Source organism: Carassius gibelio, chromosome A3 (genome assembly GCF_023724105.1).
Source record: "Carassius gibelio isolate Cgi1373 ecotype wild population from Czech Republic chromosome A3, carGib1.2-hapl.c, whole genome shotgun sequence".
Taxonomy (NCBI): domain Eukaryota; kingdom Metazoa; phylum Chordata; class Actinopteri; order Cypriniformes; family Cyprinidae; genus Carassius; species Carassius gibelio.
The window spans coordinates 21,167,990-21,183,532 of NC_068373.1; the positions used below are offsets into that span (position 1 = coordinate 21,167,990).

The 15,543-nt window shown below is 37.9% G+C and overlaps 2 protein-coding genes and 1 long non-coding RNA gene across 6 annotated transcripts; 1 reads left to right on the top strand and 2 right to left on the bottom strand.

The window, feature by feature from the left end:
• Window positions 1–317: 317 nt before the first annotated feature.
• Window positions 318–2,538, bottom strand: LOC127951936 (uncharacterized). Of its 2 annotated transcripts, XR_008152774.1 has the most exons (4): window positions 2,041–2,538; window positions 1,846–1,919; window positions 1,231–1,743; window positions 318–545 (listed from the first exon to the last, which is right to left on the bottom strand). It is a non-coding gene; the product is annotated as an uncharacterized LOC127951936 (long non-coding RNA). The 2 variants fall into 2 exon arrangements; XR_008152773.1 differs by having other exon boundaries at window positions 318–1,743; window positions 2,041–2,533.
• Window positions 2,539–2,667: 129 nt separating this feature from the next.
• On the top strand, window positions 2,668–7,544 carry LOC127951914 (guanine nucleotide exchange protein smcr8a). Of its 2 annotated transcripts, XM_052550070.1 has the most exons (3): window positions 2,684–5,209; window positions 5,374–5,558; window positions 5,681–7,544. In XM_052550070.1, the coding sequence occupies exons 1-3, from the start codon at window positions 3,069–3,071 to the stop codon at window positions 5,704–5,706; spliced, it is 2,352 nt and encodes a 783-aa protein (XP_052406030.1). In that variant the 5' UTR covers window positions 2,684–3,068; the 3' UTR covers window positions 5,707–7,544. The 2 variants fall into 2 exon arrangements, with proteins under 2 accessions (XP_052406021.1, XP_052406030.1); XM_052550061.1 differs by having other exon boundaries at window positions 2,668–5,209; window positions 5,374–7,544.
• A 95-nt stretch (window positions 7,545–7,639) lies between these two features.
• LOC127951928 (serine hydroxymethyltransferase, cytosolic) lies at window positions 7,640–15,254 on the bottom strand. 2 transcript variants are annotated; one of them, XM_052550075.1, is made up of 12 exons: window positions 15,113–15,254; window positions 14,043–14,141; window positions 13,635–13,780; window positions 13,367–13,482; window positions 13,099–13,259; window positions 11,307–11,388; window positions 10,756–10,968; window positions 10,560–10,676; window positions 8,789–8,911; window positions 8,555–8,671; window positions 8,298–8,408; window positions 7,640–8,216 (listed from the first exon to the last, which is right to left on the bottom strand). In XM_052550075.1, the coding sequence occupies exons 2-12, from the start codon at window positions 14,127–14,129 to the stop codon at window positions 8,044–8,046; spliced, it is 1,446 nt and encodes a 481-aa protein (XP_052406035.1). In that variant the 5' UTR covers window positions 14,130–14,141; window positions 15,113–15,254; the 3' UTR covers window positions 7,640–8,043. The 2 variants fall into 2 exon arrangements, with proteins under 2 accessions (XP_052406035.1, XP_052406043.1); XM_052550083.1 differs by lacking the exon at window positions 15,113–15,254 and adding an exon at window positions 14,861–14,988.
• Window positions 15,255–15,543: the final 289 nt, after the last annotated feature.

The following is a 15,543-nucleotide window of genomic DNA, read 5'->3' on the forward strand; positions in this document are numbered from 1 at the left end:
ATTAATCAAAGTGTCAAAAATATATAAAAGTATATCTAATAATACTTACAGATGTAAATGTACTGCATTTTAACATATTTACTGTAGTACTAACAACAGGAAACTTATTGTTCTTTAGTATTAATCACTATAATGTATAAAAATGGACAAATTATGGAATTTAAAATGCATTATTAACTTTATCCGATAAATCTTTTAGTTCAACATTTTATATGTAGTATACAGTAAATGCCATATTGTGTGATACTGCTCTAGGTCTTGCAATATGTAAACAATTTACTCATGAGAATAAATTACTACACACAGACACACACAAATATGTTTTACTTTTTATTATACATATACAAATAATTATACATATGATAAGATTGATTTCATTAATATGCATATTTTTTCTTTTTTTGCAAAAACTGCATGAACCATTTATTTTCATCTGCCCTGTGGACAGGTTCTTGGTCTTTTGGCAGTGTAAGGTTTGTTTGAGGTAGTGCTGGCCTTTTAGTTCCCAGGATGTCTGGCATCATTTCCTCCAGAGAAATCTTCAGCTAAAAAAGTGTCAGGAAATGAAAACTATTAGCAAAAAAAAAAAAAAAAAAAAGGATAAAATGTAAGAAATTATTGCCATTGATATATTTACATATCTTGTAACTCATGTAAAACAATCCCTAACTGTTGTTTTCTTCCTCCACAAAATGTAGCTCAGTGGATCACAATCAAAGCCAATTGGGACATACTTGATGTTTAATATTTGGCCTAGATTTTGCAGCACAAAACGACATAAATAGAAACCAAGCGACTGACAAATTGTCAAAAAAAAAAAAAAATGGCACACTTGACTTTAATATATTTTAAAATGTAATTTATATTTCTGTGCTGGTAAAGCTGTATTTTCAGCATCATTACTCCAGTCTTCACCTTCATTTGATGCTCAAGAAACATATCTTATTATTATCTTATGTTGGAAATGGCTTAATATATTAAAAGAAACTATAAAAACATTTTTATCTGGATTTTCTGATTAATAGAATGCTTAAAAACACCATTTATTTGCAATATAAATCTTCTGTAAAATAAGAAATAGTCTTTGATCAATTCCTTTGCTGAATAAATCTTAATTTCTTTTTTCTGTTTTTTATACTGACTCCAATATATATATGCATGCATCTTCACAGCTTTAGACACTGTTTATCATGGTGCACTGAGGTTCATAACAAATCTTAAAACCCTCACTCATCATTGTGTGTTGTCTGCTTGGGTTGGCTGGTCAGCGTTGTCCATCCGAAGACAAAAACACTGGCATATTTTGATTTATAAATCTATCCTGGGTTTACTTCATTCCTATCTGTGTACATACATATTTAAAAAGTATGCTTGTAGCTATAGCCTCCGGTCACAGGATATATTTTTACTGTGTGCTCCAGTGGCACGTACTGAATTGGGGAAAAAGACATTTAAATATGCTGCCCCCTCTGCCTGGAATTGTTTGCAAAGTACATTGAAACTGAGGGAAGTGGTTTCGTTGGACACTTTTAAAGTAGTTTCAAATGATTTGGAGAATGAATCATAGGGTTGTAGATGTTTTAGCTAGTTATGTATTGATATTGTAATTGAATGGATGTGCTTGTGTGAGTATATGTGTATGTATTGTTGGATGTTATTTGTTATACTCAAACGTGCTGTGTCTGTCAGTCTTGGCCAGAGTGCTCTTGTAAAAGAGATTCCTAATCTCAATGTGCTTCTTTCCTGGTTAAATAAAGACATCAAAACAGACATCATGATAAAGTTTATATATTTAAACTTAATTAGGTAGCCTATTATGAGAAATAAATAAATATAACTTTTTACCTTTTCTGAAAAGGCTTTGAATTCAAGACTCAAGAGATATGTCCTGATACAGATGTGATGCTTGCAGCTACATTCTGTGGGAGGAAAACACGATCAGCAAATAAAGAATATATGTACTACTTATGTACAGCTTTCTCAGTAATTAATAATAAGATAATTATAATAATTACTAGACCAAACAGGTTGTATCCTTACTCATACAATTTGTTGTAAATAGCCTTCACTGTAGATCACTGTAAGTTACACCCCGGACAAAATAAATAATAATAACAGCATAAAACCATGAAAAGCTAATTGAGATAAAACATATATAAGCTTAAACGTAATGTCTTTGAATATATATATATATATATATATATATATATATATATATATATATATCTGTAAAATTTTAAATTAAGTGCGAACACAGCAGACGAATCATCCGTTATCTGTAAATACTTCCAGTTCCGCCTGATGAGAATTGTCGTAAAAAAAATATAGTTAAAGCAATGTGTCAGAATCTGGTTGCTGTGTTGTGTATTTTCCCCAAAAAAATTAATGAACTAAAAACAAATAATAATAAGTTAAAATAATGAATTGTCATATATAAACGAGTCTTGTCCTACGATATGAAGAATAGTAATTCTCCCCTTAAACAACCACACAGCGCGTCATAACAAATGCATTGCCTGCGTCTCACAACCTACTTAGACACCTACCTAGGCAGCATATTACGGAGTCGTAAGAGCTTTCCGAGTCCGCTGACTAGAATACCCTAACTGCTGTCTAGGTAGGGAGCTTACTAGGTTTTGACAGCTTCAGCTACTTCCTCATCAGGACAGTCACATGGGAAGGTTACGATCGTTTAAATATGGCTGCTGTTAGAGGATGTCAGTCTGTTGAGCGGCTGGAGTACAGCGAAACAGCTGTGTCTTCGTTTAGATGTGTTATATAGATGCCGGATTATAAATAGGTGTATATAAGCGGCGACGATTGCTAGATGCATCAGTTTTATGGAAGGTGACGTTAAATGTCAGTCAGGCTGGAGAGCATCGTCTTCAAGCTCATGGATATCATATCGTGATCTGGCTCAGTGGACTAAACCAGCCGTGCTGCAAAGACAGAGAGAGAGTCCTCAGTGCACAGTGTGTTTATGATTTGTGCTTTCAAAATGATCATTGTTTGAGATTCTGAGTATGGAAGCATAATTCAGCTGATGTCTCTCTATATACTCCGAGAACATGATTGGCTCTCCAGATGTGGTGGCTTTTACCAAAGAAGATGACTTTGGGGACTCGTTCTCAGATCCATGCTCACTTCCAGAGGAGTTTTCAGTGCCTTTGTTTGCTCATGCTGCCAATGCAAATCCCTGGACGAAGACATCCTATGCAAAATTCTCAAAAGATTTCATACTCATCTCTGAATTTTCAGAACAGGTTGGTCCTCAGCCTTTACTCACCATTCCCAATGATCCCAAAGTGTGTGGGACATTTGACCTTAACTACTTCTCACTTCGCATCATGTCTGTGGACTACCAGGCGTCTTTTGTTGGGCATCCTCCTGGCAGTAACTACCCAAGGCTCAATTTTGTGGAGGACTCAAAAGTTGTCCTGGGTGATTCCAAGGAAGGGGCGTTCGCTTACGTCCATCATCTGACACTGTACGACTTGGAGGCCCGTGGATTTGTGCGCCCCTTTTGCATGGCCTACATTTCCGCAGACGAAAGGAAGATCATGCATCAGTTTCAAGAGCTGTCATCCGAGTTTTCCAAGGCTTCCGGATTTCTCAAGTCAGGCAACAGGAAAGCTTTCGCAAATGAACTGGAAAAGAAACTGAAAGACCTAGAGTACACCAGATCAGTGCTGCACAAAGAGGCTGAGCTGCAGAAAATGAACAATGGCTGTTATTCCACACAAGCTATTGAGAAGGCAAATGAATTGGCCAATATGGAGAAGTCCATCTATGAACACAAAGATCTGCTGAGGCAAATAACATCTTATCCTTCCAGAAAAAAGAAAGATGTCAATTTTGTACAACGCGAGACAGAGAAACTGGCTGACACGAGTGTATTGGATGAAACACCTAATAGTAATCCTTCTGACATTGCAGATAAAACTGTGGAAACTGAAAACGATATTAGAAAGTCCTCTTATACGCCTCAGCTCATTAAGGGCAAATCTGCGAAGTGCTTTGATAAACGCTTGAAAACGATGGAAGAGCTCTGTGACGCCAGCTTTTTTCACCAAACTCTAGAGCAACTAAACATAATTGAGAAGTCTTTCAGAGGAGATCTGTGCTTTATTTACACTAGCCAGATTGACAGGGCTCTTGTGGGCAAACAGAAAGTTACCAGTTTCCTCTTTGAAGCTGAACGCGAATGGGAGAACGAAGTACCCTTAAAGAACTTCAGTATTTCTTCCAACAATCCAACAGTCCCCATTCTGAACTTAACTGGCGAGCCGCTGAGTCTGGAATCATACACAAGCTGCATAGATATAGATCACATGAAGCCAGGTGTGGAGTCTATTGAAGGGCCTCCTGAGTCCAGTTTATCTGACATTACGCAGGAAACCTCAGAGGCCGCCGACACCGAGACCAAAGGGAGTTTCAGTAGTGACAAGAGCATTGAAGCTTTTGGAGGTGTCAGTCCTTCCAGTCTACAGGCAAATTACTTTGATGGTCTCGAAAGAAAGAGCAAGGTATCCATTGCATCACCATCTGAAAGTGCATCCAGCTCTGTTGCTGTCCCACAAAGGATGACTGATGGGAATCTAGTCCTGATGGATGCAGCCTGCTGTATTGGACAGGAGGGTTTCGTTTTTGAGGAACCTTTACCTGAGCTTGCTCAGGAGTGCTGTGGCGACACAGTGGTGAACCGAGAACCTCTGTCTCTTCTTCAGGGAGACCCTGCCTTACAGATGGACTACATTTTGGAAGAGTCAGCCCTTGCAGAGAGCCCAAACATGGGACTGACTTTTTCTGAACTGAACACTGGCGTTCTTTCGGAGGAGGTGGCGAAAATTAATATCGAAGACGTCTCGGATAGTACAAGCTTTATGAGCGCCTCCACAAGTTCTGACCGTGCTGTATCTCCGTTCACCTACGGCAGTGCGTTGACGCTAAAGCAGAAGAAGAAAGCTGGTCACAACGCTCTTCGATTCATCAGGCAATATCCGTTTGCTCAGCAAGCCATTTTCTGCCTTCTTAGTGGCCGAACGCTTGTTATTTTAGGGGTGGACGAGGGCACGGTGAGGAAGCTAGTCAATGCATTGTTGTTTTTCGTTCCCAATCTCGGAAAGTACGGTGAAACCGTCCAGCCGTGGCTTTCATCGCCATTTCAGCTCACCGACCTGCAGAGATGGAAACTTATTGGGTTGCAGAGGTATGTTGCGTAAAGCTGACCTGTAGTCAATCAATAATTCAGTATCTTAGTTTCAAAAGTGGTCAAAACCAGTGTATTTGTTTTGCTTGCAATGCTTTAAATCAGTAACCAAAAGTGCAGTGTTTCATTATTTTCTCTCTCTCTTTTTTTTTTTTTTTTTTCAGAGCTGCCTCCCCAGCTGGATCCAGCATTCTCCACTCTTTGAATCGATACAGCCGTTACATAAGCATTTTGGACTGTGACAGCAAGACCCTCCGGTGTCCACCATACAAAGGAACACTAATAAGCCGTTTGGCAGACCACAGGACTCAGATCAAACGTGGCAGTACCTACTTCCTCCATGTTCAGGGTATGTTGACTCAGCTTACAGCCAGGGCATTCCTTTACACATTCTGCCATCATATTCACCTTCCCATGGACATCAACGACCAGGGCTCGGTAACATCACGTAGGACTAATTTCTTGTTGCAGCTCGGCTACACTGTGGAGGAGAGTAAAATCGTCCAGTACCTGAGTGAGCTCATCAAGCAGCATTACATGCAGGGGTCCTCAAAGGGGGGCAACCAGTCTTTTTGTTTTAATTACACCACCAGCTATTTGTACAAAATCTGAATGTGTCCACTACATGTTCAACACTGACCCAGATAAAATCAGGAGACCACATGTACTGAATGTAATCACCTTTTTTCTCTTCATGGCATTCCAGGAAACAACAGTATAGTAATAAAATAGTAAAGACCACATTTTCTTACACCGGACGTTCAATATGCAACCTCTACACTCAACAAACTTTGTTTAGTGTAGAGGTTCCATATTTAAATCTATTGCCAACTGGCTTTCTGTAAAATGGTTCCTCTTGTGGTCTGAGGACATAAAATCAAGATTCAGCAAAATTTCACCATCGTTCAAGCACAAGTAGTCTTGTTTTGAAAGAGTCTGTATAAAACGGCTCATTTAAATGTGTAGCTACATGCTTGTTTTCATTGACCGCAAAACCAGCATTCTCTAATCACCATTTAATTAATCCGGTCCTGGTATCCCATTTAATAATTAATGTTGTGTTTTGCTCCTTTTTTTTTTTTTTGTCCTCACAAGCAAAGCAACTGTTACTGCATGAAAATCACAAGCAGAATTTTAATGGAGCTAATTTATGAGGCAACAGATCAGTATTTTATAATACACATTCTCCTCAATATGCAGCCTTTATAAAATGCATTAACATTGTGTATTTAAATTGGTAGATAATTTAATGTTAATTCATGGATTGCTCAGTAATTCGCTCTATACGTGCTTGATACTTGCTTTCTGGGCTCGAGAAATAATGAATACACTAAACTAATTAATAATGTAGGGAAACCATGCAAATTAACCAGAGATTTCCCTTTTTTCTGCCCTCTTACTAGTCAGCATAAAGTCTGAGGGGAAAATGTAATATTTTGTATAACTGAATACAAAAATGAACAAAGGTTAAAGGCATTGTTAAACAAACAAAAATGGAGCCAACTGCCCTTCGTGTTTTAACGTAATTGTGTGATGAGGTGAATGAATGTACTGCATGTAAAATGTCACATCGTGGAGACCTGTTACACAACTTTTCTGCATGTTTGAAGAACACAAAAATTTAACGATGGCAAAATATGGTGGCAGGATATAGACATGTCCATTGTGTTGTACTATTTAGCCTTTCTAGATATATTTCAAATGGATATAAATTGTTGTCTAAGTTGTGTGCAAGCAATGTCAGCATGAGTAACTGTGTGGATGAAGTAGCACTTCATTCTAATGGCTGTTGCACTTGATGTGAAATGAACGATAATAATGGTTGTTGCCAAAATACGTTGTCTGTAATTGTTATTCCCAGTACTGCATGATAGCAGTTGTAGTCCAGAATTACAGATCTTGACTGCCATCGCCGTTTCATCACAAGTGTGTCTTAAAATCAAGTTGTTTTGGCTACCCAGTAATTATTGGCCTTTATAACGATTTGTTAGAGACAGATTTTTCAGCATTTAATTGCAGTCTGTTGAATGTAAATTGAGAATAAGCCATACAATTATGCGCACATTAACTTCTAAGGTTATTTATTTTTTTGCCGTTTCTGAACAAATCTTGTTTGCTGTAACGGTCTTAATCATGCATTTTTGTTGCTACTTTTCATAAATCTATTTTAAGACAGTACTGTGAGCTTGTGTGGGGTAAGGTGGGGTATACTGTTACTGCTAAAATATTTACAGATGTTAAGCCGAGTACATTTTGAGGGTCATCTCTGTGCTATAATTTGCTGTCCACTGTGAAATTTCTCTGCTTTCAGTTTCATTAAATTATTTCTGATTTAGCTTTGTATTGCTTCATTTAAAGGCATTATACCTAGCAATTTGTGTCTTCAGCAAAAACATACTTTCCTTTTATTAAATAGTAAAGGGCACATGATTTGTAATGATTTAAACACGTAAACTTTATTAGAGTAAATAGTAACAGTGAGAAGTACATTTTACATTATCAGCAAGAAAAAGATCTAATCACATGTTCACACAATATTTCAGGCTTTATTTGCACTGCATGTAGAGATTCATTGTGTCAGTTGGTCATTTTCTTCTCTGTTGATCTGTTTAAGTGTACAGTGTAAAGAACACTGAAAAGAAACCAATTAAATGTGTTATCAAAAATGGACCATTTAGATGATTTATACAAATGGTCATTGAGGAATTGCATTGCAAGTCATTGACACGCATTATAATCGCAGTGGACTGCTCAGTAGTATTCAAGCCTTTGTGCTCATTAAATCAATAGAAATATTTATTCCAGGAAGAGCAAATAGTCAGAAAAGACAGTTATTATAACTCCGGCAACCCAGGCATTGGGAACTTTCCAGCAAAGTCTTCGACCTCCTTTCGAATTACGTTTATTTTCAGTTTGTACTTCTCATTTTGAGCCAATTCATCTTTAAACTCCTTCAAAGTTGCTTTAGGATTCATGTTTCTTTGGATCTCCAATGTCAACTCAATGCCTGGGGACAGATACACATATTATTAATTATAATATCAAGTATGATATTAATGTTACATTATTGCATAAGCATAAAACTCACCCTGGTGAATGAACTCAGCAACCTTGCGGAAATCATCCTCCAAAAGTCCTCGAGATGTAAGAGCCGGAGACCCTAAACGAAGGCCGCTGGGTCGCAAGGCACTTTTATCACCTTCATTACAAAGTTTGGAAAAAGAAACGGTGGAATAACTGGTTAGATTATTGTAATAAAATACACAAAAAGATGTCCAACATGATCAAGTTCATTGTAAAGGACTGGTCAGTTACACGGCTATTAATTGATTATTTTCACTGCACCTGGGCAGGTGTTCTTGTTGCAGGCAATGGCACAAGCCTCCAGGACTTTCTCTGCTCTTCCTCCATCAGTTCCATTTGAACGCAGATCAACCAAGATGAGATGATTATCGGAGCCGCCTAAATACAAAGACAACAGATAAAGTGAACACAGCAGCAACTGTATCCAATCTCTGTCACCCTCAGACAACAGTTTGATTTACCTATAACTTATACCTAAATCTTTAAGGAACTCACCTGTAACAACTTTGTAGCCCTTTTCCATTAGTGTGGCTGCTAAAGCCCTGCAGTTTGCCAGAACTTGCACTTGATAGGTCTTGAACTCCGGAGTCAGAGCCTGCTTCAAAGCAACAGCAACACCTGTGCATCACATCAAACAATCAGACAAATAAAATAAAGCACATAATTGGTAGAAAAAAAAAAATTACAAAAATTTAAAAAAACATATTGGGTAGAAAAAAATCAGAAATAAGTTTAAGGATGTCATTTGGCGGGAACATTAACAATCGATTGACAAAATATAGATCTAGCCGTTTTTTTTTTTATTATTAATAGCACCAATAAAGGTAAATAATTAAAATTGTTCATAAATATTACAAATTTTAATTTAAAGAACATTTTGTATGTACTTTATGTTAGGTGATATTAAATCAAATCAAATCTCGATCATATGACGCGATTTAAATTTGTCCTTTCTCTTTGAAGTGTTACGATCTGTTCGTGAATAGATAAGATCCCTAAAGTTGTAAAGACTCAAACCTAAAGAGATATTCTTTATAAAAGTTAAGTCTTGTCCACACCCTCCTAAAACGCCTCGTTCAAATACACCCATCACTATTTGGAAAGATTTGCCTAGCACCATCAAAATGTTCACATAAAGAAACAAGGCATAACTTTTGATTGTCACTGTAGTATTGTTGATGTCTCTACTGTTATGTCATGGAGACACTGTTTCTCTTCCAAAAGAGGACATGACTAGAAATCAGTGGATAAGATGTATTTACAACACTGTTACAGAACAGTTCAAACCAAATATTCAGATGTGTGCAACGCATTTAACGCATGACAAGGACTATTTCCTGCAAGCTTACATACAGCCTGGAAGTACATTTTCAACATTTTTGTTACAAGCTTGAGTCATTCGGCAAAATTCTAATAATTGAACATGAAAAATTTGTTACATGTGGTCATTTCTTTAATTAAACCAGTTTAATTGTTAAATCAATGTTTACAGAAAAATGCATATTCAATTAAAACAATCTGAAGATTATCAAATATTTTAAACATTTATTTTGTCTTTGAATTTAAGTAAGAACTCTAAATTCAGTACATACATACATATACCACTAGTCTGATCATGATATAATTACAGTGTACCTGCATGCTCTCCTGGCAAGCGCTGACATGAGTGACGATTAGTTTTATAAAGGGAACACAAAAGAATGGTGCTTGTTTCTCTACATACAGAGAAATACTTGTGCATTCTAACATCAGATAACTGTATTTCCAGCATCTAATTGGATGGTTACTGAACTAAATTAAATTGCAAGTTCAAATTACATGTTGATTAATAAATCATGGATTAAGTGAAAGTGACATACAGCCAAGTATGAAGACCCATACTCAGAATTCGTGCTCTGCGTTTAACCCATCCAAAGTAGACACACACACACTGTGAACACCCACCCCGGAGCAGTGGGCAGCCATTTATGCTGCAGCGCCCGGACAGCTGTTTAGGGTTCGGTGCCTTGCTCAAGGGCACCCCAGTTGTGGTATTGAGGGTGGAGAGAGCACTGTACATTCACTCCCCCCACCTACAATTCCTTCCAGCCCAAGTCTTGAACTCACAGCCCTTGGATTGCAAGTCCAACACGCTAACCGTTAGGTCACGACTTCCCCCAATCAAACATTAATCAAACATTCCTAGTGTAAATGCAAACGTACGTAAACTTATCTCACCTTACATAACCTGATCTCATCAAAACATTCGGAGGACATCAGCTCTTACCTGCAATGGCATGGTTGTGAGGGCCGCCCTGTAGTCCAGGAAACACTGCCTGGTTAATCAGACTCTCCAGGTTATACAGGGTCTCTTTGCCCGTCTTTGCATCAACACTACGAACCCCTGAAATTCAAGAGTTTATCATGACAGTGCTGTCAATGGCCGAGATTTAGTATGACAGGTCAATTCACACTGAACTCACCCTTCCTGAAGAAAATGACTCCTGCCCTGCAGCCCCTCAGGGTCTTATGAGTGGTGGTGGAAACAACGTCACTGTATTCAAACGGAGATGGAACGACTCCTGCTGCGACCAAACCACTGATGTGAGCCATGTCTGCCAGAAGATACGCTCCATTCTCATCTGCAATCTTTCTCAGGCGACTGTAGTCCAGGTTACGGGAATAACAGCTGGTGCCTTAACAATGGTACACAGAAATGTTACATGTGATGTTTGTCACTTCTTTTGATGTTGAAGTACTTTTGTCCCCTCCAACTAGTGCATAATAGCAGGCCTGAGTCAGTCTGACTCAGTCAAACCCAATTTGTTTGTCTGATTACTAGCAGAAAGAGGGGATGTTCAGAAAATCTCTTTCTGTATTTGTTTGTAATTTTTGCAAAATCTCGTTCTTTCCTAAATTAATTATGTAGCACATCAGATAGTTGAACAAAGTGCTGAATAAAAGTCTAATAAAAAAAATTAAATCTCAAATCTCAACTGTCAGAATTGGAACGGGGGGTAGAAACAGCACTGACCAGCAATGATTAGTCTTGGGTGGAAGAGACGAGCATTTTCCTCAAGTCTGTCATAATCAATGTATCCAGTTTCTGGATTGACCTAGATGAAAAAATATATATAAATCTCACTTTTTTTTTTTTAAATGTAAGGTTTAGTTCACCCGAGAATGAAAATTTGTCCATCTTCTACTCACCCTTAAAGGGGGGGTGAAATGCTATTTCATGCAGACTGAGTTTTTTACACTGTTAAAGAGTTGGATTCCCATGCTAAACATGGACAAAGTTTCAAAAATACCGATGTTTCCGGTTTGTCACAAGTTTCGGAAAGTTTTTTTCGAGTATGGGTCTGTGTGACGTTAGATGGAGCGGAATTTCCTTATATGGGTCCTAAGGCACTTCTGCTGGAAGAGCGCGTGCTCCCGTAGAGCAGAGCAGAGAGAGGCTGTGCACAGACATTCACTGATCAGAGCGAGAGAGAGGAATGTCACAAAAGGAGTGCGTTTTTGGTTGCCAGGGCAAGACAACCCTGCACAGATTACCAAAAAAACAGCATTAAGGGACCAGTGGATGGATTTTTTTTTTACAGAGCATCAACGGAGTTGTGCAAGTGTTTGTTCCCTGCATTTCGAAGATGCTTGTTTTACAAACAAGGCCCAGTTTGACGCCGGATTTGCATATCGTTTATTTCTTAAGGATAATGCAGTCCCAACGAAAAAGGGTCACGATCGTGTGTTGGAACCGCAGGTGAGTAAAACTGCTTCAAATATCTCTGTGTTGTTAACTTAGCTATCGGCGTGTAAGCACATCAAGTAAACAACATGCGATGTTGTCATCAAACTGCACTTTCCACATGTACAGCTTAAAAAAAAAAAAAAGACGACAAAGCGGAACCTAGTAATTTTCCAAAACCGCTAAGCCAATATATAAAGTTTCAATACATACTACATAGAGACGTCCTGCTGTAGTCATTGCAGCTGCTGCTCTTGTTAAATTTCAGCCTCTGGATCTGATTCTGGATCATAGATATACGGCTGAATCTGACTGTTAGCCATGGTTTGTTTTGGATGATGGTTTTTTCCTCACGGTGTCACAGCTTCCAAACGCTCTCAACGCAAAAGCCTACTGGCGCTCGTGATTCTTTAGCTCCTCCCACACGTCACGCCTCCAGCCGGTCGTGTTTTTCCAGGAAAAAACGGTACAGACTATCTTTCTCTTATGAATATAATAAAACTAAAGACTTTTTGGAGTTATGAAGGATGCAGTACTACTCTATAGGTACTCAAGATTAACAGGATATTGAGTGAAAACGAGCATTTCACCCCCCCTTTAAAGCATGTGTGAGTGACTTTCTTCTTCAGAATAACCAAATCAAAATTATATAAAAAATTTTACTTGCACTTCCAAACCTTTCAATGGGGGTAAGAGGGTGTTTGTTGTCAACAGTTCAGAAGACGTGAAATAGAACAAAACAAAACGCTGGTCACGGATTAGAAGCACAAAACGAGGATCCGCATGAGGGACATTTTATTACAGATGCACGCACTTTATTTCACGTCTTCTGAACTGTTGACAACAAACACCCATTTACCCCCATTGAAAGGCTTTGAAGAGCAAGGACAATATTTGTTATAACTTCGATTGGATTATTCTGAAAGACGAAAGTCACATACACCTAGGATGCTTCGAGGGCGAGTAGAAGATGGACAAATGTTAATTTTTGGGTGAACTAACATGTATAATAAACTACCAAATTACACATCAATTTTTCCCATTAGTTCAGTTTAGAGATCAACACTATGTTGAACGTCACCTTATACGGCATAGACTCAAAGAAAATGGAAGTGGCTGAGATTTTCTTTTTGTCGGTCATGAAGCCATGTGTGAGATGGCCACCATCAGGAAGATCAAGGCCCATGATGCGCCCATGAGGCTCCACTATGGCGGTGTATACGGCAAAGTTCGCTGGTGACCCTGAGGAAAAAAAGAAACATTTTATCAAACAATGTGCTCGTGTTACAGTTTCATATTGTTACATCATCTCTTACAGCAACAGTCCAGTGACACAGAAACAAACCCACCAGAGTACGGCTGAACATTCACCCCCCATTTCTCCGGGTCGAGGCCATACACCTTGAGAGCTCGTTCCTGACACAAACGCTCCAGTTCATCGACATGCTCCGTGCCTCCATAATACCTTAAAACATTTAACAAAGTTTGACATTTTTAATGCATAAGCACAATGTCTAAGTTCGAAGTTTAAATTACACAACACTGATCCTATTGGCAAATGCAAAAATATAAAATTGTAATGTAACATCATATAAAATGTCATTGCACAATAGTCACCTCTGACCAGGATAACCTTCAGAGTATTTGTTGTTCATGCAGGAACCCAGAGCCTCCAAAACAGCCCGACTAGTGAAGTTCTCAGAGGCAATGAGCTCTAATCCATACGTCTGCCTCTTCTTTTCCTTCTTTATTATATTAAATACCTAGTGCACACAGAAATAGATTAATGCTATAAACAAATATCAAGCAATGACACAAGTTTTGATTGATGAATCAAAGTTGAGGACAGCTAGGTTAAAGCTGCCGGTCACATGGCAGATCAGAGTCTAGGAGACATGATTTCATCATAACCCCCACAACATTTTTTTTCCCCTCTTGAACAGCAGAATATCATTCATAGTCCACTGCATGGATTCACAATAATACAGTCTTGAGGCTGGTTGCATATATAAATCACTGACTTACCTCAGGATCATTTGTGCTCAGAGGTTCCAGCATCATCTTGTTATGAGATTCCCATGTTTTATTGTCATGGCCGTTGATCTGTGCCATAGTTGATGATCCCTAGAGAGAATTTTTTTAAAATATAAATAAATAAATGTATATAATTTAAGAGACCCCCATATGCAAAACATAGTATACACTGGGTTATATAATTTGTAGTAAAATAATACTTGAGTTTGAGTTCTTTAACTTAAAAGCACAGTATTGTTGGATCAAATGCACAGTATAATGTTTATTGTTCAGTCTCTTTTGAGTTTTGCTCAGACTGATATTCAGTAATCAGCAATGTGATGCACATAGCAGCAGTTATTAGCGAACAAAATCTATTAAAAATAGTTTTCTTTAATTCAAATAACGCTGAAATAAAATGTTTATATTACATGAAAAACATTCAATACACGTTTAAAGTTCTAAAATTGCATAAAATACATAAAGGTAAAAAATGTAATTAAAATAGCACAAAAAATTACTAAAACACAAATTACAATTACACGAAAACTGAAAAAACACTAACAAACACTGTAATAACCATAAATACACTGCTCAGCTGTCAATCAAATGATGCAACTGCAGCTGCCTGCGCTGAGCACGCTTCTGGCAGATTACGAAACAAACTTTGAGTAGCTTTTTCCAAGTCTTGTCCATAACTTTAAAGACAAAATTAGATTCGCAGACATATAAACCGGAACTACTACCTTTAGGGTTACATTTTTTTCCGCGAAATACATCCTGTAACTATTACATATCAAACGATGTGTGGCTTAGATACAAATGCTTACTTTATAAAAACGAAACCGATGTGATTCTTTGACACAGAGATGTCAAATAGCAATGTGTACGTGCTCTTTATGCACCGATTTGCACAATGGTAAGTTAACAGATCGACATACATCGGCCGAGAATGTGGAGCACATGCAGTCACAAGGTTTTGATTTGATCCACTAAAACTCTGATTTCCGTTACCTTAGCTTTAAACAATGTTTCTCTATATAGCTGTGATGATATGCAAAGGAAACATTCCTTCAACTCACCTTTACGAAAGAAAATAACGCTCCGTCCCAAATTTGTGTGAAAAGTTTTTTTTAGGTTTCCTCGTGTCAAAGTCCGCGAAATTTGGAGACCAATCAACGCGTTGCGGGGCGTGGCTAACCAACTGTCTGTCCCGCCCATAACGAAAGGCGGGGCAACCATGATCTATAATTTAGAATAGTTATATACATATAGATCAGTGGTGGCATCTTTCTATCAAAATCTCAGATGATACATGCTACAGTCACCCTGTGCTTTTCTGAGAACTGGAGAACAAGGGCATGGTGTTTTATCTAAAATTATAATACAAATATATGTAGTAGTAATAATATTAGTAATAATAAAAATACAAAGATATATAACTTAAAATGAACTTGACAAATATTTCTTAAACATTCTAAAAATTATCTAAAAATAAATGCAACTGTCAATA

Bases quoted from the DNA above. Each gene is read 5' to 3' on its own strand.
- LOC127951914 (XM_052550061.1), top strand. From the start codon at position 3,069: ATGATTGGCTCTCCAGATGTGGTGGCTTTTACCAAAGAAGATGACTTT. The intron at 5,210-5,373 runs GTATGTTGCGTA...TTTTTTTTTCAG, and splicing joins AAACTTATTGGGTTGCAGAG to AGCTGCCTCCCCAGCTGGAT.
- LOC127951928 (XM_052550075.1), bottom strand. From the start codon at position 14,129: ATGGCACAGATCAACGGCCATGACAATAAAACATGGGAATCTCATAAC. The intron at 13,781-14,042 runs GTAAGTCAGTGA...TGTGTGCACTAG, and splicing joins TGAGCACAAATGATCCTGAG to GTATTTAATATAATAAAGAA. The intron at 8,672-8,788 runs GTGAGTTCCTTA...CTTTGTATTTAG, and splicing joins GGGCTACAAAGTTGTTACAG to GCGGCTCCGATAATCATCTC.